The sequence below is a fragment of the Diabrotica undecimpunctata genome, chromosome 1 (assembly GCF_040954645.1).
Source record: "Diabrotica undecimpunctata isolate CICGRU chromosome 1, icDiaUnde3, whole genome shotgun sequence".
NCBI classification, from domain to species: Eukaryota; Metazoa; Arthropoda; class Insecta; order Coleoptera; family Chrysomelidae; genus Diabrotica; species Diabrotica undecimpunctata.
In genome coordinates, this window is record NC_092803.1 from 122,070,542 (window position 1) to 122,095,710 (window position 25,169).

General features: G+C 32.1%; 1 protein-coding gene across 1 annotated transcript in view; it reads right to left on the reverse strand.

Annotated features, from left to right (window-relative positions):
- LOC140431316 (uncharacterized) overlaps positions 1-25,169 on the reverse strand; it is a 79,251-nt gene that overhangs the window by 52,935 nt on the left and 1,147 nt on the right. Inside the window, exons 2-3 of the mRNA XM_072519251.1 lie at positions 17,485-17,852; positions 3,139-3,308 (exon numbers count right to left, since the gene is read on the reverse strand). Of these exons, the coding sequence (XP_072375352.1) occupies positions 3,139-3,308; positions 17,485-17,852 (538 nt within the window). The remainder of the gene's footprint in view (positions 1-3,138; positions 3,309-17,484; positions 17,853-25,169) is intronic.

Consider the following 25,169-nt stretch of genomic DNA (forward strand, 5'->3'; position numbering starts at 1 on the left):
TAATGAATTTATTCCATATTTTTGTATCGTACTGTATATTTGCACAAGGTGTCCACAAACGCTCCTTACAAAAGAAAATTGTGGACCTCATTTTATGCCGATTCAACGTAAATCACTATCGAAAAATGCTTCCTAAGGCAGCTAGAGCCCGTTGAAGAATGTTTAATTAAAATATTCCATAGATCGATTTTTATTTTTTTATTTGCATGGGGCTGTAGAAAAAATAATGTATATAACACATGCATAAGGTGTGTTTTTTTATCCATGGAATTGCCGCGTATAAAAAATACTACTTTATGCACTTGCCTAGATGTATAGTTGTCTAGATTACAGTTATTTCTTTTTATTTTGTCAACAGTTTCACTATATATTTATAAATTGGTATCCAAAATCGACACATATACACTAACTTTAGATATGGTATTGAATTTTATTTATAAATTTACATTTTCTTACAGTTGGCGTCACGTTAATGATTTCTGTTAATGAAATTGGCTCGACTTTTTTTGGGCCGTAGTTTTTAGTCATTTTAAATAGAAAATTTGATATACTCGGTTCGCTATTCCCAGTCCCAACTGTCTAGTGAATTTAGTAATTATTTTTTTGTGAAGTTAGTTACTTTTTGACAGACTAAAAGTGCCTGGAAATTACTATACAACCAAGCACACGTACTCATAGCCAATATTAATAGTAAACAAACTAAATAGTAAATAAAATAGAACTTTACGAATTACCGACAATCAATATTTATTTATCTGCACCGTATATCCCTGTACTAACAGAGCTATTTAATAGATGTCTTCATAATAGCAAGATCCCTAAAGACTGAAACGAGAGTCTAGTAATACTCTTACACAAAAAAGGGAACAAATGTGATCTACAGAATTATAGACCTATATCGTTGCTCAGTCAAGTATACAAACTATTTATAAGAATTATTAACAACCAGTTAACCTACAAAATGGACAATTATCAACCGGTTGAACAAGCTGGCTTCCGCAAAGGATAAAGTACATCAGACTATCTACTGACAATGAGAATATTGATAGAGAAAGCAAATGAATACCAACTACCCGTATTTCTTGCCTTCGTCGACTATGAAAAGGCGTTTGATTGTATCGAGATGTGGGCCGTAGAACAAGCTATTAATAATTGTAGAATAGATTCGAGATATAGGCAACTAATACATAATATATATGAAAATGCAACTATGATAAGCTTTTCAACCTAGTCTTAGAAGACGTCTTCAAAACTACAAATTGGTCAACCTATAGCAATAACGTTAATGGCAACAAGTTAAACCACCTTAGATTCGCTGACGACGTAGTGATTATAACGAGCACTTTCGAGAAACTGCAAATTATGATGGGGGAACTAGCAGCCAGCTCCCAATATCATCATCATCAGTGGTGCTACAGCTCTAGTTGAGCCTTGACCTTCCCCAGTCTATTTCGCCAGTCGTTTCTGTTCATCGCCAACCGTTGCCAATTTGCCGCGCCGATTTTCCTTGCGTCCTCGTTCACACCGTCCCTCCATCTCAGTCGTGGTCTGCCTCTACTCCTATTTCCCACTGGGACCGATAATATCTCCCGATAATATCTCCCGATAATATCTCCCGATAATATCTCCGATAATATTTCCCACAGCTCCCAATATGTCGGCCTAAAAATGAATATAAAAAAAAAAACAAAAATAATGACAAACACAGATGACGCCAGACGTATAACTATAAATGGCAGTGAAATAGAACAAATCCAAGAATATATCTACCTAGGCCAAATCCTGAGACTTGACAAGGAGAACCAAAGTGCGGAAACTACTAGAAGAGCAAGACTAGCATATTTAGGATTTGGCAAACTTAGTTGGATACTTAAGAACCACAAAATACCCTAATACTTAAGGAACAAAGTGTTCAACCAATGCATCCTTCCTATCATGACATATAGATGTCAAACCTGGACCCTAACCAAGGCAAACATGAATAAACTAGCCACAACAGAAAAAACAATGGAAAGAGTAATGTTAGGTATACGACTGTCAGATAAAAAGAGTAACGACTGGGTAAGATCCAAAACAAAAGTCGAGGACATAGCAACAAAAATTGCCACACTTAAATGGAGGTTCGCGGTCCACACTACTAGTCAAAAATACCAACGTTGGAATACTACAATACAACATTGGGGACCTTACGAAAGTAAACGACCAAGAGGAAGACCACAGATGAGATGGGTTGATGATATTAAAAGAATAGCCGGAACAAATTGGAAATATGTTGCTCAGGATAGAGACCGATGGAAGGAGTTGGAAGAGGCCTATGTCCAAACATGGCTAAGGCTAAGAAGCACCGTATAATAAATAGTTATGATAAATTATAACAACTGAAATCTATTTTTTAAATATATACTACCCAAAATTTTATGGGTTTAGTATACACTTGCACTATTTATACTAATTCTTCTTTTTTTCATGAAAGAAGTCTGTAATAAAAGTTTATTTAAGCTGTTAAAACTGTGAGCTAGGAACTTTTGTGTTAGGTTTTCAGCTATGAATCTGTCAAAATATGCCCGAGTTGAGTGAATGGACCTTAGATACATTATTTTTACGTAATATTGATACTGATTTAAACACGATAATTTCAACCGTTTTCGACAAAAACGCGTTTAAATAGTTTAGTAGTATTGCTTTATTTACGGAAGGTGTGATTTAGACTGTCACAATCATTTTCCAAACGAAGAAATACAGGATATGATTTGTGTATACGCACAAGAAATATATATTGATTTAATTATAATAATTTATAATTAAAATTTTTACCATATATTAACCCTGTATAAAATAACTATATAATCATTGGAAACATAATTAAATGGTAATTTCCAAATGAAAATTCTTATATTGTATATGTGCTAGTACATTAAAAACAATGTATTGTTTAGCTGCCATAGTTAACAAATGTTTAAGTTATTGACTAAATAACAGACATTTGTGAAACCGATTAATATCTGTTAAATATACATTTAAGAAAATGCACAGTTAAATTGTTATAAATAGTTGCATACATTATAAATGTTATTAATTTTCCAATTGAAATAAATAGCAAAATATATATAAAAGTTTTCAACAAACATTTGTATCTACCTAGAAACTTTTGCAGATTTAGGGGTATTATAGTTAGGTTCTGTAACAGGAAGTTTGAAGGACTCAAAGCATCCTCCCGTAGCAGAAAATTGCATCCCCTCTTGACATCCTCCAGGTACGTCCATAAATCGTTTTCCGGTTTTTTGTGGAGCAGATGTTGTATTGTTAATCTGACAAAGAAAAATAAACAAAATTAAACTCCATACAATGCACTTCATTTTCTATAAAGACAAGTCACACAAATACGCTGAAGTAAGTTTGATTTTAAAACAAATGGGGTCAATGTCATAGAGTTATCTCCTTTATAGCAGATTAAAGTTCTTATACGCGGTGTTTATATGTCAAGAACTATGTATTTGTTGTTTTAAATGACGGCTTAAAAAAGACATAAATTGTAGCTAAATAACTGCTTTCCAGAAGAGTCATTTCAATAATATATATATATATATATATATATATATATATATATATATATATATATATATATATATATATATATATATATATATATATATATATATATATATTTATAATATATATATTTATAATATATATATTTATAATATATATATTTATACATAAAAATCTCGTGTCACGATGTTTGTCTAAGCTAATATTCAAAAACTACTGAACCACTTATTTTTTTTATTTGTAAATTCAAAATGTTTTATACGACTTTATCTCTACAGTTTTAATTGATTTGATCCATGTAGTTATAAAATATCATAAAATGACGTTCAACAAACGTTATTTTATATTAATATAATTTTTTTATAATAAATTGAGAATTACTGAATTGATTTGGCTCTTTTGGTTTTGAAATATTTATTTCATGTCCTAGAAAGGTCTAATAGGTGGGATTCATTAAAATATAATGTAATTATAAGGAAAATAATTAAAGCAACGGTTTTATTTTTCCATATAAACAGTTACATTATACTCCTATACAAAATGTTTTATACGATCTACAGTTACAGTGGTAGTTCATTTAAACATAAAGTGACATTCAACGACTACACGTTTATTTACTTTTATTGCTTTGCTTAAACTCAAGAAAATATGATAAAATTGTAAGGAAAATATTAAAAGCTGTTTTATTTTCCCGTATAAACAGTTATATATAACCGATCTATACAATATACCATCAAATATAAACTCTTATTAGTTGTATACGAAGTGTTTCAAAAAATTTGATTTTAACTCGAGAGTAATATTTTTATTTTTGATATTAAAAATTAATATAAACGAAATAAGTGTAAAGCTAAAAATAATTTTAAAATGTCCAAAATTGTTTATTTACAATAAGAAAATTATGTTTCAACATTTTCTCAGCAATAAAGTTTAAAATTTAAGTTTGTGCAATAATTCAATACATTTTAATAATTACAAATTGAATAAAACAATTCTAAATAAACTTAAATTTTAAAATCTACTGAGAATTTTAAAAAATGTTAAAATCTAATTCAGTATAATAAATCCATAAAATTTTCCATATTATATTTTATCGTATATATGAAGAAAGTAAGCTATATTATCTCTAAAAAAAGTATATTTTATAAATAAAATTTATAATAATTTACAGTGGTTGAGCAGCGCCAAATGTAGGCAATTTACAGTTTTTATAAGCAATGCGGAGAGCTGAGATATCATCTCACTTAATGTTTTCTTATTGTAACGAATAAAATTCAATATTATTTAATATTAATATCTCAAATTAAAATTAATGATTCTAAATGAACTTTATTATTTACTGAAAATCGGGCAAAACTGTTTTACAATTTTACGAAAATATAAACATTAAACCTTTAATTTATTGTTTCACGCAGTTTTATTTTGCATGTGTTAATAGTGAATATTTTTTAGTTTACTTCAAGACAGACATTACCGGTTATTCCTCTCTTTACATATGCGGATGAGATTAATGCATGTTTAACATAATCGTTTTTATGGCGAAATATCGAAACAGTTCGATTGACCATTGACATAAGGGTACAAGTGCTAAATGGTGTATCAGCGCAAATATTTTCCATCCATTTGCTAAATATTGGAAACGGTAAACTGCATTCAAATACACAATGCATCAAACTTCTAAATAATTTCTACAAATGTGTTGAGACCAAACATGAATTAATTGTAGGTGTCTTTTCGGCTATACTGAATAATAACTTGAATCAGAATTGGCTTAGTGAGCACACAATTTTGGCGGCGAACAGTGTTAATGTTAACGAAATTAACTTCCAGATTCAACAGTTTTTACCAGGTGATCTGATATCTTTTAAATTAATGGACAGTATTGTTAATGAAGAGGAAGCTGTAAATTATCCAAAAGAATTTTTAAATTTTCTGGATATACTAGGAATGCCATCAAGGATTTCATGATATTTACTTAACTCTGTAAAATAAATTGAACATAATATTAGACGTATAATAAAGAAGCCACAGCAAATCGTGGCCCGACAAAGCGTGACCTGGTCAGCTTGTAGGTATATATATATATATATATATATATATATATATATATATATATATATATATATATATCAAGGAATATGACCGTTTAATTTAATATAAAAAGAGTGCACTCGTAAGTGAATGGGATGTTTTCGGTCAATTTGGAGATAAAAAAGACAAGAGTTGTGCTACTTTATCTATTTAATGAAGACGTTTCGCCCACTGTTTAATGAGCATTATCAGTTCATCTAAAAGAGTGTTATTAGCGATATATCTAATATGAAAAACAATTAAGTAAATGATCTTACCTTTAAAAGATCTGTAGCGTTAAAATGGTATTAATGTGAAGAAACATCAAAAAGGCAAACATCAAAAATTAATCTAATAAATACATCAGCAAAAAAAACATAGAAACACAGAACGCCGGAAGATTCCCAATTTACGTAATTTTTATATTAATTTTTGTAATTTAACTTTTGACAACATTGATTGATTATAAAATCTATCAAAAAATGTACTTGTCAATTTTGAAATGTTATATTAACAACGGCACGGCTAGGGTTCTTGACTGTTATGACCATATCATGCAAAATGAAGTATTTGAAAGTTCGAATGTCAGAACTGACAATCAGCTGGTAAGATTGAAGGAAAAGTTTTGTAGATGCCAACATAAAGGTTGATTCTGATACTACAAAATTGATTCTTCCGTATTCTACTTTTAATTATTGGTTTCTTCTTCAATTTCTTTTATTATATCATAACCTAACGCTACAGATCTTTTAAAGGTAAGATCATTTACTTAATTGTTTCTCATATTAGATGTATCGCTAATAACACTCTTTTAGACGAACTGATGATGCTCATTAAACAGTGGGCGAAACGTCTTCATTAAATAGATAAAGTAGCACAACTCTTGTCTTTTTTATCTCCAAATTGACCGAAAACAAAACATCCCATTCACACACGAGTGCACTTTTAATATATATATATATATATATATATATATATATATATATATATATATATATATATATATATATATATATATATATATATGTATATATATATATATATATATGTGTGTATATATATGTATATATATATATATATATATATATATATTTATACATACTGCGCGGCATAAGTTAGGGATATTGCCAATATAATGGTAATGATACTTCATTTTGCACAAATTTAAGAACTCATAAAAAGAATCAGACCAAAATAAAACTGACAAAGTACCTGTACATCCATTTGAAAATGACCTTTGTTTTATCAAATGGGATAAACAAATATAATTGTTTAAAAACTACTTGACCGATTGTGCCCATCTTTCGTAAATGTAGTAACTAAATAAAAACTCACATTATGAATTGTGTTTTAAATATTGTTATTGTTTATTTTAATAATTATAAACAATTTTTACTTTCGGGTTTAATTTGCAACAACTTTTTTGTTTATAATAATTTTTTAATTTAGAAAATCTTATTTTAAAGAGCAAGTATTTTTAAGAAAGTCGTCTGTTGAACGTTTTTATCTAGACTGAGTAGTTTTTTCACGTTTGGTGCGGTAGAAATGCAAAAAAATATAAGTCGGTTTATGCTTTGTTTATAGGGGTAAATCTCTCGCCTACTGCCACTACAGATGACCGTCAACATTTAGTGGATGACAGGAACGATACATTTTCTTTCTTTATGACATATACTTCTACTTTTTTCTAGTATCTTCTAGTTTTTCTATTCTCACTTGCTGTTGTTTGAATTATGAAAATTAAAACTCACATGCTGTCGCAATGTGTAGGTATGATACCCAAGCTTTTTACAGTATCTACTAGTAGCGTACGAAGGCGGTGTCTACTACTTTAATTGCCTTAAATAAAATCGCTGTTTTTCGGAGACAAACTGCAGCAGAAAATACGTAATAAAACTGCTTTTAGTTATAGTCATTACAGTAGATCAGGCTTTTGTAGTTTACTAATGCTGCAGACGGAATGACACACACGCCTAATTTATTTTCCGGTTTATTTCACTTGTTTTTATTTCTGCTCCAATAGTTCCGTAATTTCATAAAATCTCTTAATTATGTAGTTCTAGATCTTTTAGACATATTGAACCTCTTGTAACATATCTCGTCTATATACTTTTTTAATTGCTGTTTTAACGCATTACTTATTGCATTTTACTAAATTAGATTTTATTTTTTCTGTTTAAGTATTGCTGCAAATGTTCAAGTTGGCAGCTCCAATTTATAAAAAATGTCACAAATATACAACATGCTCAACGGAAAGATGGTGTAGTTATTGAGTCAATTAAACTAATAGGTCCACTTCTGATATCAATAATCTAAATACTTTTCAATCTATGTCTGCATAATGAAATTTTTTTACAAACATCAGTATGATAATTAATGAAGTAATTGTAGGATAATTATTAATGAAATAAAGTGAATACGTTTTATATTAAATTAAAGTCAAAATAAAATACATTTTATTTACAAACCAAATTGAGAAATAGATAAGCTAACTAAACAACATTAAAGTTTTTATCAAAGTAAGTGTTTTTATGTCTACCATGTTCTTCAATGCATTTATTAATTCGTCTATACATAATAACGTCTCAATAAAAGATCGTCATACATTAAATAGCATCATTGGTTCAAAAGAAAATGCTGCAGTATTTATTTCTTCCCAAATTTGATTGCAATTTTGCAATTGGAATTCTTGTAGATACGGTGTTTTATTGCTTTCTATACACAAAAATCGAACGGATTAAAATCTGAACTCTTTTAATGTGGGTGTATACCAAATTCCATAAACCACATATTTTGCCAAATGTTTAATCGCAATTCTTACGGCAAATCAATAAAACTATTTTGTAAAAAATGTAAATAGTTTTCACCATTCAAATTACGAGGTAACTCGCATGTCCAACATCATACCCACCATACATTTGAAATTCATGTTGGAAATGCCTTACTTTCTTAACATGAGGATTGTTAGTATTCCAGAAATGATTGTTTCTTAAATAAAAACACCACGGTGTGTAAATGTTTCTTCGTTCGTAAATAATATTATATCGACGAAGAAGTGGTCAAGATTTTGCCTTCATTTGTTGGGAAATTCTTCTATGTATTTTTGCTAATTTTCTGTTTTATTTGCTTCTCTAGTATGTTTAAACTTTCTGCCCGTTGTGTCACATTCTTCTTTTTTTTGTTGTTGTTGATTCATTTTTACGATTAATAAAAAGTGATAATGATCCGCTCACTGTCCGCTCATCTACAGCATCGGCAAACTGTTATCATTTTTTCATGCTCTTTTTGTACGAGTACATGGTTTATTTGGTATGAGTACCTTCTTTTTATTAGGTGTTAACCAAGTACATTTATGGATATTTTTATGTATGAACGTTGTACTTACTACTACTTGTAGTGCCTGTAGTGCCAGGTTACTCAGTGTTTGTTCACTATGATTACTAATATCATATTTACTGTACCTAATTATACTAATGATTCTTACAAAACTTTTTTCCATTTTTATTTTTATACTATAAATTTCCCTGAATTTTTCAGGGAGTACCCAGATATTTAAGTATCTGAACAGCGAGTAGCAGATCAATACCGGGTAATTAAGAGAAATATTCGTATCCTAGAAACTAGACACCATACCATTAGAAGTGAATTTGAATGGGAAAATCATAGACAAAAGTAAGTTTTTTAACAAGTCTTAGGACATTCATGAGCAGATATCAGTCCTTTCATACTAGAAACTCAACTTGGTAATAAGCAGGACAAGTAGCCTCGTAATAGAAATGGTATATGCTGTACAAGAGTTCAGTTAAACAAACTCACTTAGTAGACCATTTCTAAAAAAAATAAACTCTTGTAAGTAACTAAGTGCGTTATTACAAAATTTGACAGCTGAAGTTCTACCAAATTATGTCATAGAACCGCAACCATTGAAATATTTGCATACGCTGATTTACTGAATCGCAACAATAACTGCTAATGTTATGAATAATAAAATCAGAATACGATGGAGTTCTAATACCTAAGAATTAATAACATAATATCGCCCTTGGAAAAACTACCGCTACGGAATATTTAATTATTGCGTATGGATATTGGACGAACTACGGAATAGATTCGAGGCGTGAGAAGTAGAAAAGTAATCAGAAGAGCTAAAGAAGTAAAGCAAAGCACTATAAAATACTTACATCATCCACAAAATTATACATCTGAACAATATGTAAATGTATTCATTCGGGCATCCTAGGGACCCAGTTAGCAACAACCGAAAATGCGACAATACACTTTTTGAGCATTCAAAGAAGTAGATCCATAGGAAACTTAATTTCACTATAGAAAGTACAAATTAATCGTATCCAAATCAAGAAAACATTAATAAGTTTTATGGAAATCAATTTTTAACATCAGCCACTCTTAACACCAGTGACGAATAGATCAAAGCTACAACGTACAACTATCAACAATACAATAATACTCCCAACGCACCCTTTATCACTGAACAAATCTCGAATATTATCAAAGAGCTTCATAACTGAAAATCTCCTGGACCAGAGGGAGTTCAAAACTTCTGACTAAAGAAGAGTTCTATCAATATTAATTAATTATTATATTTTTAATCTTACTTATTTAATATCTTAGGATCAAAATAACAAGCAGCATCCATCCAAGTATCGCCCAATTACTTATCTTTTAACTTTGTATAAATTGGACAAATTCTGTATAGTCTAGAGTATCTACCAATACTGTGCTCTAAACAATATCATATAGTCTCAACAGAAAGGATGCGATAAAGATTCCAAGGGCTGCAAATAACAACTTATAGTCAATTTGTTATTTTTAACCATGCACACACAAAAAAGTAACCTTTTTTGAATACAAAAAAGTCTTTAACTTAGTGCCGCCTAAACGACTAATACGTATATTAAGAATATATAAAGTCGATGATACGCTATTGCATATTACAGATTAAAAGATTAAAATTTACCTTTAAATTTCTAGTAAAAACAATATCGAGACTGAAAATATTTTAATCAACCAGGGCCTATTCCAAGCGAACTCATCGAGATGTGGTTCTTAGCGATTAAGGCTTTATTTCAGCTGACTTAGGTTTAAGCATCAAAAATAACAATACTGAAGTAGCCAAGTTTAATTATCTGTTGTACATCGTTGTTTTGAAAATAAATGGCTTCTGCCCAACACCACCTCAATCAGATGCCAAAAACTGTAGAAAGTTTGATAAGTGCAGTATAGTCAGAGGTTCAGACCCATCGATTCGATAAGTAAAATGTCTAAAACATCGAGGCCATGGCAAAAATAATATGTAAAAAATATAATAAGTAATTACGAGACATTGATCATAAACAAATGAAAACAGAACTAACTTCCAAGTTTGTACGAAGAGTAAGTCAGCTACATCAATCATATCTTAATAGTAAATAAAATTTAAAGACATTAAATACATACTTAAGTTTCGCGTTTAGCTACTCATTTGGTATTGTTAAGTGGTCTAAAAAGGATACAAAAAATCTTTAGAGAAAAGTGAGAACACTTTTCACAAATCTACGATATCTAGAAGAAACACGAGATGTAGTTATAGGTTAGCAATTAGGAAAATAAAATGCTTACTTAAGATCTTATTTTCAGAAGCTGGCTGGGATATCTACTTGACATAGCGTGACTTACGCCGTATATAACACTACACTGCTAAAACTGAGAGAAAAATGCGCACAAACCACCTATCTAAGTAAAAAAATAAACATGTGGATGCAGAACTATGTCAAAAGTGTAATAAAGATGTTTCCCGAAACAGAGGGTTTGTTACCTACTATTCAAGATCAGGTAATTCCCTCCTAAAACTAACATAAATGTATCACCAAAGACAAAAGACGAAAAACGAATACAAAAAACGAAAAATGCACATGTGGCTATCAAACCCAAAAGACCCATCCAATATTTTCCCGAAGGTTGCCAATTATTTGTCGGAACTTATCATAAAGAACGACATATCTCAGTAGCATTTAATAATGAGTAAGATGTAAGTAGACCTGGACAACTACAAGCTATGCTAAGGAGCTATACAAGCTACAAGCTATACAAATAAGGAGATAATAAAGAATGAAAAGTACCCCGACGATACTTATTATTCCCTCTATTGCTGGAGTCATTGCTGGAATCTCTGAGAGAACATGAAACAGCTGGGTCGTAGTGAACATCTATATAAGACCATGCAAAAAGCAGTACTTCTCTCAATATCCAGACGCTTAAGAAAATTTTTGGATTTATACTCCAGCTAACAAGTCACCTAGTGGTCGATAACACGAAAATACCCCCACCAGAGCTTAATCTTTTTGATACCGTACGTATCTGGAATGAGTGAATTTTCTCCTTAGGGGAAGTGAGAGCTGTATGACTTAAATATGGATGATAATAATAATTATTATTATTATGTTTCTGTAAATTTGAAAAGTTTGTCCAAAAAAATGAAAAGTATCACAATAAACAGTACTGAGTTGCATGATTTTTAATAAATGGTGTGATTCATTTAGAATCATGCTTTACACATTTTCTTATTTTTTAAGTGATTCTTGCATATTTCGTGCAATTAACGTATTCCATTTTTATGTTTTACCAATGTTAATGTGATGATAAATTTTATTATATCTTAATGATATTACTTACCTCTTTGTTACGAAGTTTAATTAAAGGTTAGATCTGTTTAAATAAAGACATATACTGTACATAACTGTATCTTTTGTCAAAGGAGACCTTTTATAGAAATATAAATCATTATATTATTCTAAAGAGTTCATTCTTTCGCTGTAAACTTTTGAGTGGACTACATATATAAATTTATTTTCAGAAGAATTTTAACTTGAAGAAATAATCAGCATCATTTTAAATTTGAAAAAAATAACATTTTAAACAAACTTGAAGCAAGACAAAGACTATTGTCTGATTGTCAGAATTTTGGGGTTATAATGTATAGTTACAAGTTAATTGACAGATTTCTGCCATTTAAGAATTATGAAACTGAAATTTACACTTAAAGTTTACTTTTAATTTATTTAATGTTCACTTTAAATTAATCATGAAATCGGGCGTTATTAAACAAACGATTTAACGTTCCAAAATCGTTACGAACGAATCTTTTATTGACAGATATACTTTTAATTTTTTACTTTTCATTTAATATCTGTATTTTTTTAGTTATTTTTCAAGTAGTTTTTAATTTAAACCTTCTTCTTCTTAGGGTGCCTGTCCGTTCCGAACGTTGGCGATTATTCTGGCTATGATGACTTTGTTGGTTGCTATACGGAATAGGGTTGGCAAGCCAGGATATTCTTCTTCGTCCTGGGGCCCTTTTTTCTTCAATTTTACCTTGCAAAATGCATTGGAGTAGCTCGTATCTGCTTTGATTTCTCATTATATGTCCCAAGTACTGCAGCCTACGGCCCTTCACGATGTTGACCAAATCCGCGGTTGTATTCATCCTCCGCAGTACTTCTTCATTGGTGACTTTGTATGTCCATGGTATCTTCAGGATCCTTCTGTAAACCATAGCTCATAAACCTGAAGTTTTAATAGAGTTTCCGCCTTTAATGTCCACGTTTCTACTCCGTACAGAAGCACTGAGTACACATAACATTTAAGAAGCCTTATTTTTGTTTCTAGTCTGAGGTCATGGCTCTTGAACACAGAGCTCATAGTCAAAAATGCACTTTTTTTTCGATGCGACCTTTAATTTCTTGGGTATTGTCCCACGACTCATTGATTATAGTTTCCAAGTAGTTGTACTGTGAGACACATTCAATTCTCATTTGGTTCACATACAGATTTTCTGCAGTTATGTATTCCTTGCTTATGATTATTAGCTTGGTTTTGCTGGTGTTTATATCCAGTCCATATTTTCTACTTGTTTCCGTTATTTTGTTCATTAAGTTTTGTAGCCCTTCTAGGTATTAGAAAACACTATTGTATAATCTGCATACCACAGGTTATTTAGCTTGACTCCATTTATTGAGATGCCTTCATCAATATCTTTTAGAGCCTCTTCAAAAATGTGCTCCGAGTACAGATTGAATATTAGTGGTGAAATTATGCACCCCTGTCTCACTCCCCTTAAGATTTTGACCTGATCTGTATATTGTCCATCTATTCGGAGTACCGCTGATTGAATCCAATACAGGTTAGCTATTATTTTTAAGTCTCTTCCGTCAATCCCTGTCCTCTTCGGCACTTCCATCATTTGTTCATGCCTGACTCTATCGAAAGCCTTCTTGTAGTCAATCAGGCATGCAAAAACATTACAGCTGACATCTCTACATTTCTGAAACAATATCTGTACGCTAAATAAAGCTTCTCTCGTACCAACGGCGTTCACAAATCCAAACTGATTGGGCGTAATTTGTTTCTCCCATTTCCGGTATATTCTTTTGTGGATGACTTTTAAAAACAGCTTCAGCAGATGGCTCATTAGGCTTATGGTCCTATAGTCACAAATTTTTGCTCCTGGTTTTTTGGGCAATGGTACGAACTCCGATTTGAGCCACTCTACTGGTATTTTTCATGCCTTGAATATTTTATTAAATATTTCGGTTATTATTTTTATTTGTTCTGCATCTAATAGCTTCAGCAGTTTTACAGAAATTTCATCAAGTTCCGGTGCCTTTCTATCCTTCATTTGTCTGACGGCTGCCGTTATTTCTTCTGGTAGGATTTCGGGAACTGAATTTTCTTCAATGGTGGGTTCTTGTATTGTTCTAAGATTATGAAAAAGTTTCTCTAAGTATTCTTCCCATACTTTTTTTTATATTCTTTGGTTGTGGCAAGATTGCCTTCATCATCTGTTATTTTTCCGCTGTTGCGTTTTCGAAACTTTCTAGCTATTTCCTTTACCTTTCGATGAACATTGAAGTTATCATATCGACTCTGATAGTCCTCTATTTCTTGACATTGTTCTGTTTTTTTTTTTGTTTCTTTGCTTAATTAATTAATTAATTTAAACCTGCTTAGAGTAAATATATGATGATTAAAAACGAATTGATCGAGAGTAGTGAATCGATGTGAAGAACCGCTATTTTGTGACGCTATTTGTGACGACGCCATCTTGTGGCGCTAGTTCCATGACACTCTTTTCAGCATTTTACTATAGATAAAAAAGTAATACAACGCCAGTATAGAAACTTGTCTTCAAAAACGTAAAATTATGTTTTCACTTACAGTGATTATTTCATAAAACAATAATATCCTCGAGCAACATCTTGTTATTAACGTTTTACAATGTTTTAATGTTTGCGTTTACTATAACGAACTATTCTCTTTTGACTTTGTTTAGCAATAATAATTTAAAGAGAATAATTTCGTTATATCCTGTCAAAATAGAAGCTAATTCATTGAAAGGGAAGATTTTTTTAAATAATTCTGTCCACACGAGAAGATCTTTTCGATATAAAGGTGCATTATCCAATATTAATGCTACTTCTTTCATGTGAAAATTAAGAACTTTGTCATGAATCGCGTACACTCTTAAATTTTTAATAAATTAATTTCCGCCCACATTTGCACTTTTTGGCTCTTGTTGGCAGAGCTGTGACGCCAGTCCAAAGCTTTGACTCTTGAGCTTGCAAAGTTTTAAATCACCATCAATGGGATTTGATTCTGACCATGTACAAATACTGAAAGGTGTCAGACAGGGCTGTATATTTTCACCAATGTTTTTTAATATATGCAATGAATACATATTTTAAATTGCTCTAGAAAACATACAGCATGGAATTAAAGTAAATGAGGTCATAATAAACAATCTTCGTTACGCTTACGACACAACTATTCTAGTAGGTAAGATAGAAGTTCTGCAAGCGCTGGTTACGAGTATTAATTATACAGGAATGGAATACGACTTAAAGATTAACATCCAAAAAACTAAATTTATAATCATCAACCGGAAGCAACAGAAGCAAGCACACCTTCTCAAAGATTATCAACAAATTTAAAGATTTGAGAAATTTAAGTATCGTGGATCCACTCTATCATGCAAGTGTGACTGTGATAAGGAAATTAAAATAAGAATAGATATGGCTATAGAAGCTTTTAAACTAAAACTAAATCTAAGACTTCGTGTGGTTGAATGTTATGTGCAGCCAATATGATTGTATAGTACATAGTCATGGTCAATAAAAGTAAAATCAATAGATGGAATGGGAATGGAAATATAGTGGATGAACCGAGCTGCCAATAAGTAGGTGTTGGAGGTGGTGGTGCTAAGCGTATGGCAAAACGACAAGAAGGTTCCTATACCTATGTCCCACAGTTTTATTTTCAGATAATAGAAGTTTGACAATAAAGATTTTTTTGTTTATTTCATTTATATTGAAACAGGAATATAAAACTCAATAAAAAATAAGTTGGAAGACACCAAAAAACGAAAAAAAAAATTTCAGTAATTAATATTAAAAAATATTTTTATGATAAAAAAATAATTGTTTTCTATTCAATATAGAAATAGAAAATACGAACAGTTAAAATGTCAAAAGCGTTCATTTAACACGAAAAATCCTCCCACTATAATTTCCCTTAATTCCAGCAAAGACATTCTAGAAGAATCTGACATGCCCGATCGTGAACCAGTTAGCTCAAGTGAAAGCAATATTAGTAAAAATAATGAAATGGGAAATATACCCGAAGAAGAAAAAGAAAAGATCAAGGAACCTGAAGAACCTAAACCAGAATGGGTTGATCTTCGTGGCAGTGGGGCTATTATGAAAAAGATCATTGCTGAAGGTAAATCGACACTAGACCACAAAGAAGCGAAAAGTGCAATATAAATTTCAGTTGCTTCCTTTAAGATGAGACTTTAATGGACAGTGCTGATAATTTCGATTTAAATTTAGGAGAATCTGATGTAATACAAGGACTTGATGTTTCGTTAGGACTTATGAGGATTGAAGAAAAATTTAGGTTAGAAATTGAACCCATGCTGGCTTCAAAAATTCCAAGAGATAGCTTAGTTATCTATGACGTAGAGTCAGTAACAATTATGCCGGAATTCATTACAAACCGGATTAGTGTCAAGAAAACGGTCATTTTGGATTTGGTGGTTTTACTTACAACCAGAACTTCATTTCGTTCCTATATAACCAGAACTTCAATTCGTTCCTGATCAACGATACTGAACACGGTTTTTTTTTGGTTTATTTTATTTATATTGAAAAGGGAAGGTTTTATCTACAGCTTGACGTGACCGACCACCGCTCTCAAGTACTCATGTGACCTTTTTGTATACATATATATATATATATATATATATATATATATATATATATATATATATATATATATATATATATACATTATACTAGGCTAACAGATAAAAAGAATTATCAATAAATCAAGAAAACTTTATTATCAAGGGTAAGGCAAGTGGTCCAATACATTACCAATAACTTTCTAGCAATCAAGTGAAGGATGGGCGTTTCCAGAGCCACTTAAAGAACAAGATTTTATTATCTAATCAACCTATTAATACATTGACCAATCTATAACAGAGAAACATTTTTTCACTTATTTTTAAATTCTGTACAAAAGTTTCAACTATTTCTATAATATAGAAAGTACTTTAATTTAGTAACATTATTAACAAGGTAACGCTTTTTCATTTATTAAAAAGTCTGTTTAAAATAGCCAATTGTTAACAGGCTCGGGATTTTCACTTTCGACAGTAGTAGTTGGGGGCTCTGTGGTAGCATTTGTAGTAGTTTCAGTATTATCTGAATTAGAACTATCAGAAACTTGCTCCCCATTTACAAAATGTAAATTAACAACCTTTTTACCATCGGTAGGATGTAAAACAAAAGTTTTGTTAAATGAGTATACCTTGGACGTCGTTTTGTAAGTTTCAATGGACTTTGGGGCAGTAGTTTCATTGGACTGTTTAGAATTTGTCGTCACGGTATAATGAGGGCGTCGTGATCCGCTTCCTACCACACGTTTTTCATACGATACAATTATTGGTCTAGCATTTAGTCGTTGCATTACTCTTCTAAAATCTTGAGGATTAAGATCAATTATTTCCGTTTTAACATTGGCAAATATGTTAGGTGTTTCTGTCTTTACGGCTACAGGCTGTGATTCAGTGTTATTTTTTGCCTTCGCTAATTGATGTGGTAAAACCAGATTTTGTGGTAACTGCTGGAGAGCAATTTGTTGCAATTGTTCTTGAGTAAGCTGTGGCTGATCGGGAACTGAAAAATTCGTAGTAAAATTTATAATAAATAAACTAAAGAAGTACTTCGGAAAATTAAAATATATAAAGAAGAAAGGTTTATTGTGTTAATGCCATGCATTTTTAATTAATATAAATAATCCAAAGCAAATGAATAAAATTTTTGTCAAGTTGATAAACTTACTTAACCAATATAGGATTGGAATTGGATACGGCAGATAGGCGCAATGAGTCTCCATCTCTTTAATATAATAATGGACAAACTATTAAAATATTAACAGACTTATAGAGACCTTAGGGGAAAGAAGAATTGCTTGCATACAAAAAAACGTTTTTGAAAAGGTTATAGTAGAAAAACTTTTAAAAGGGTTGTTAAAAGGGAAAATAATCAAACAAGAAAATTCTAAAAAACCCCGAATACACAAAAAGCTTAAAATCAAGCCAAAGCTTAAAATATGTACACACAAATATCCCAGTCTATCTAAGAAAAATCATTGATTTCACGTAAAAATCCTATACATGGTTTTGAAGGTTGTAAAAAGTATATGAGGGATAGATTTCCGTAAAGACGTACATCCAATGTTGCTTTGCTTTTTTTAACAATCATAAATATTGAAAAAAACATTTTTTTTCCTATAAAACGTTTCTTATATATTTTAGAGAAAGATGTTTTAAATAAAAGTTGTAGATCTTAACAAATATTTTACTTTTCGAGTTTCTAAATTAACACATAAAAACAATTAATCGAGATAATTTAAAAAAAAACCTTATTTCTACAGTAATTTATAAATGTTAATAACTCTGTTTTTTGCGTAATGGCATATAAGCGCAATATAACTACTTGAAATTATGACAATTAATGAGTTATTAAAGTGTGTTAAAACTCAGCTTGATCGACTAACTAGATTGTAAGTTATTCAAGATTCAAGATATATTAAGAAAATTTCAACATTTTGTCAAATTTATTATTAAAAAAACCGTTGGAAATGGACTTTTTTGCTTATAAACAATTAAAATAACTTTGACAGTTTTTATGTCACATAGTTGTAAGCAGGCTTACTGAAAAGCTGATAAAAGAATGCATATTTAAAAAGAAAAAAGAATTTTCTATGGACAATTTATTTTTTTTAGTTTTTTTTAATAAATCATATTTCCATTGTTTATTAACATTAAGAGCTAAAAATTGAACAGGTGGAATTTATGTGCTGCATATGCTGTACAATAAATGCAAAGAATAAAAAGTAATGACCCGATAAAGTGACGGTACCCGTGAAACACCCCCACGAAATTCGGAGGTGAGAACTGTTCGAGCATCGTTTTCTTATTTAGAATAGAAATTTAAATTTAAGCGCGTTGGAAAAATTTTGAATATATCAGCTTCTATAGCACGTGGAACCTTTTTTTTACCTGGGGTAGCTCGACAAATTAATAAGAATTGTGCTATTTTCAGCGCCCGAAAAAATTGGAATATCCAGGAAAAATCAATTGATTTAATTTTTTCATATAAAAATAATTTTACAATTATTTCATAAGAAATATTTAAATTTTATTAATTAAAGTTTTTTTAGTTGATACTGTTTTTCAAAAAAAAAAATTTTATTTTATTGTAATTGCATTTAATGAAGCTATTATTATTTGCCTATAAAGGTATCTAATAAGCCAAATTATGTTTTTAAACTGGTGAGCTGCGTGCGGAAAAATACTCTAAATAAGCTTGGCCCAGTGAATTAATAATAAGTTTACTTAAAAATTACACTGAGAAGGTAAAATGATAATTATAAACACAACTAGCACGGTCGATGCACAAACAATAATAGTGGCCTAAAACTGTGTAGAGTTTGTGAAGTGAGAGAAGGCTTATTGTGTGAGAGATACCGGATACCGGCTTTGTTCTCATCCCTACTCCATGCTGGGATTCGCAATAAAGAATTTGATAAAAATCGGTCAAGTTGTTTCGAAGGAGTATTGCAACTAACTCTGTGACAATAATACGGCTATTAAAAAAAGGGTTGGTGAGAGAAGGGTGAAAATTAAGGGTTGTATGTATGTATTTATGTCTAATAACATCATAAAAAAATAAAACAAAAATATTTTATCCAAAAATTTTTAAATATGAGCTTGCTTACAAGGATGTGACACAAAAATTGTCAAAGTTTTTTAAATTGTTTATAAGCTAAAAAGTCAGCATATTTTCTTCATCATCAGTGGCGTTACAGCTCTTTATGAGCCAAAGCCTTCCTCAGAACAATCCTCCATTCACCCCTGTCTCTGGCAACTCTTCTCCATGCTCTAATTCCGATAGACTTCAAATCATTTTCTAGGTTGTCTTACAACGTCGGGTTCTCCAAATCTTCTATACAACTCAAAATTGTAACACCTGCGCCACAAACCTTGTTCTTTTATGCCTCCATATATTCGTCTTAGTATTTTTCGCTCAAAATGTTTGAGCAATTCTTGGTCATTCTGTGTTAGTGTCCAAGTTTCTGAACCATATGTCTTATTAGTGTTTTGTTTTCAGTCAGTTTAATTTTTCTAGGCATTTTTGAGGCCATCTATCTTCTTAAGCCATAGTAACACTTATTGGCGAGCACTATTCTTCTTTTGATTTCTTCACTGACGTTGTTATCTTTGGTTAGCAGCGACCCTAAGTATATAAAGGTGTCAACACCTTCCAGTTCTAGGTCATCAATTATTATTCGTGTAGGTGTCGGGTTGCTTGACCTAGTGCAACACATATATTTGGTCTTTTGAACATTTATATTTAGACCCATTCTGTGTGCAGATGCTCTTAACGACCGAAATGCTTCAGTCAGAGATTCTGTGGACCTACCTATGATGTCTATGTCATCTGCGTATCCGACAATTTGTACTGATTTGTTAAAGATAGTACCATTCGTAGTAATCTGCGACTCTCGAATTATTTTTTCTAATGCCAGGTTAAATAAGAGACACGATAGTCCATCACCCTGTCTTAGTCCATTTTTGCAATGGAAGGGTCTTGAGAGATCGTTTTGGATTTTTACCATGCTCTCTGCACCTGTGAGTGTAAGTTCAGTTAACCGGACAAGATCAAACGGACTGCGAAATTCTACCATAGCAAGTAGAAGTTTATTTCTATTAACGGAGTCGTATGCGGCTTTGAATTCAACAAATATGTGGTGGGTGTCGACGCCGAACTCTAGGATTTTTTCAAGGATCTGCCTCACTGTAAATATCTGGTCCGTTGTTGATTTATTAGGACGGAAACCGCACTGATATCCTCCCACTATTTGTTCGGCGTAGGGGAGAAGTATTTTGTACAATACGTTGGACAACACTTTATATGCCATATTGAGTAGAGTGATGCCTCTATAATTATCACACACCATCATGTCTCCCTTTTTGTGTATAGGACACAGTACACCTAACTTCCAGTCTGTGGGTGTTTCTTTCTGTTGCCAGATTGCAGTTATCAGTTTATGCATGTGTTTCATGAGGGGGTCGCCGCCATTTTTGAAAAGTTCGGCAGGGAGATTATCCGAACCGGGAGCTTTATTATTTTTCAGTGTTGCGATGGCTTCTCTAATTTCTTCTTCGGTGGGGGGTGGTTGCCGATCATCTTCATTCATTTGAAACATGGGATCCTCAATCTCGCCATCTTCGTGGTTGCCGCTAAGCAGTTCTTCAAAATGGTCCGTCCATCTGTTTAGTATCTGTTCTTTGTTACTAATTATAGAACCGTCCCTATCTTTACAGGCTATTATTCTGGCCCTATTATATTTGAATTCTTTTCTGCAGCTGTTTATCTGTTGGTAGAATTTTCGTGAGTCTTTTCCATTGTGGTGGTTAACAATTTCGTTTAGAGCGTGTTGGTATTGTTCTTTCTTTTTTCTTCTTTCATCATTTTCATAATCTTCCAGAGTTAATCTCGTTCTGCGCTGCTGGAGTCTCTTATATGCTTCGTTTTTTTGTTGGTTGATATGTCTGCACTCTTCATCGAACCAATCTTCGTTTTTTTTTTGACTTGATAGGTTTTAATACAGTTTCAGCCGCTGTGTGCATAGCTTCTTTACATTTAGTGCAATGTTCTTCTATACTTAGATTTTCTTCGATTTTTGGTAACGCTTCGTTTAATATTGTCATGTAATTAGCTCTAGCAGTTTCAGATTTTAGCGCCTTAATATTATATTTTGTGGATTTTGTGCTGTGACCTTTTTTGCGTTAGATATCCGTGCTCTAAGTTTTGCTTTTATAAGGTAGTGGTCGGAGTCTATATTAGCACCTCTACATGCTCTTACGTCCAGTACATCGGAGAAATGTCGACTATCTATAAGTACGTGGTCGATTTGATTTTTGGTCTGGCCGTCTGGTGACTGCCATGTAGCTTTATGGATGTTTTTGTGGGGAAAGCATGTACTTACTACCACCATTCATAACGATGCCGCGAGTTCAACCAGCCGTAAACCATTTTGGTTACTGACCGTATGGAGACTATGTTCACCAATAGTGGGTCTGTAGGTTGTCTCTTGCCCAACTTTAGCGTTAAGATCGCCAATAATAATTTTTATGTCATTGTTCTGGCATTTCCTATAAGTGCTTTCCACTTCCTCATAAAATAGATCTTTCTCCTCGTCTTCTTTATCTTCAGTTGGAGCATGGACGTTGATAATACTGTAGTTAAAGAACCTGCCCCTTATTCGCAATCTACATATTCTTGGGCTTATTGGGTCGAAAGCTATGACTGTTGATTTTACGTGTTTGTTTAGTATAAAGCCTACGCCAAAAGTGTGATTGCTTTCATGTCCGCTGTAGTATAGAGCGTAGTCCTTTTTCTCCAGGCTGCCGCTACCTGTCTATCTAATTTCTTGGAGTGCTATAATGTCTGCTGAGTATTCATTTAGCGTTTTTAAGAGACATCTTAGCTTCCCTGTGCTATAAAGCTTACGAACGTTCCAAGTGAATAATCCAATATCATTAGCCTTATTTCATTTGCCAAGTCGTCGACAAATAGACCGTCCGGCAGATTGTTGTGAATTTTCCGTAACGTAAAATTTTTTTACGGGAGGGGGGGTGTTAACCCACTGCCCAACCCCCTTTTCGGAGGACCATTTCTCCCTTCCTCGTCAGCCCTGACCCCACCTTCCACTGGGGTTGGTTACCCAGTCTCCAGTAGGGTTGCTCAGGTTTACCGGGGTTTACCCGTGTGATCCGGATCACACTTCTCGCAGGTGAGGATAGGAAATGAGTAGGAGAGGCTAGAGGTGTTAACTGGAAGCAACACCTTATAATGCGCATCACTACCCCATTTAAACCCCAGCATATTTTCTTACGGTTTATTTAATCTATTTTCGCTCTCTGGGATAAACAAATTAAATAACTTGCAAACTATTTGGTCTATACAGCTGAAATTAACCACACTTCAATAACTCATTGATTGTCATAATTAAGTAGTTATATGTCATTACGCAAAAAAACAAAGTTGACAATTATAAATTACTGTAAAAATAACGGTTTTTTGCAATTATCTCGGTCAATTATTTAATTTTAATTTAGAAACTTAAAAAGCAAAGAATTTGTTAAGATCTACAACCTTTATTTGAAACACCTTTCTTTAAAATGTATAAGAAACGTTTTATAGGCAAAACATGTTTTTTTCAATCTTTATGATTGTTTAAAAAAAACAAAGCAAAATTAGCTGTACATCTTTACGGAAATCTCATCAGCTATCCCTTATACATCTTTTAGAATCTTACAAACCACTGATCAACTATACAAGATAATAGTCAGAGCGCAAAATGAGCAGCAATACTCTTTATGTACCGGAGCAATTTTGCCCGCTGCACAGAGAGACCAGTATATAATGCAGTAATTATGGGGGACTAACCCACCTTAATATAATATACAAAATACTTTCTGGAGTCATAGGTCAGTATGGTCAAAGTGCTTCGACTGAATGAATGAATTTAACCTCAACACTTTTAACATTGTCATTGATTTTAAATCAGCTTTTAATGCTCAGCAACTATTAAAACTGGTCTTCTCCGTCTTCCTCTTTATAAGCAATTCTACTTGTTCATTGGTGGATTAATACCTCTATGGAAGGTTGTCACTCCATCTTTTGCGCGGTCGTCCGATACTTCTTCTGCCGATTGGTGACTTATCTCTTGCTATTTTGATGACACGGGTCTCTCCCATTCTGCTTCTGTGGTTATTCCATTATCTTTTTCTATTTAGTGTCCATTCATTTATACACTGTACTAATATCTTCACTCTTCTAATATATTCACTTTTCTTTCGATCTCTCAGCGTATTTGCTGTAATTCCTCTCAGTACTCTCATCTCTGACGTTTCCAGCAGTCTTTGTGTTGTGGCTGTGTCTGGTCTCGTTTCTGAGGCATGTCATTATTGGTCTTAGACTGGCTTTATAAATTCTTGACTTCATCTCGGTTTTAATGTGTCTGTTTCGCCAATTAAGGCATCCTGAAAGTTTATTTGTTTTTTGTACTTGATCTCTCACTGCTTTGTCCAGGTCTCCATAGCTGGACAGTGTAATTCCAAGGTATTTTATTTCCATTATTTCTTTAGTAATGATGCCATCAATTTATATTTTACATCTGGTTGGTTGTTTGCTGATTATTATTGTTTTAGTTTTCTCAGATAAGATTGTCATATTAAGTTCTTTTGGAACTGCTCTTATGTTAAATCTGTGGACCAGTCTTTGCAGACTGTCTTCATCTTGGGCTATCAATATTGCGTCGTGTGCATAAGAGTATTTTTATTTCTTCCTTTATTAACGCTTTTGATGATTTCATCCATGATTAAATTAAAGAGCGTAGGGCTTAGTTAGTCCCCGAATATTGCATCTGTACACGATCTTCCACTACGAAATCCCTGTTGTTCATCTGCTAAACTTATCGTATTTAACAAGTTGATACCTCTGTAGTTTTCTGGCTGTTTTTATCTTCTTTTTTGAATAGTAGAACTAGTTCGTTCATTCTCCATCACCGGTCCTAAGCCCGGATAAAGGAGAAGAAGGTATACAGCCAGGTTAGCACCCTACTGATACTTTAAAACTATACAGCTCATAAAAAAAGGATTATGCCTCGGAACAGGAATGATTTCATTACGATGATTAACACTAGAAAGAGGACAACGAATTTATGGAAAACGAGAAATATACTTCGCATCGGTACTTGGAACGTAAAGTCTCTAAGTACAATAGAGCAGGAAATTACAAAAGAGCTTGTAGCTCTTTATAAATAAAACAATAATTTAAATATTTTTCAACTTCGTAAATAAATTTAATAATTCATTTATTTATTTTGAAATAACCCTGATAAAAACAACAACAAAATAC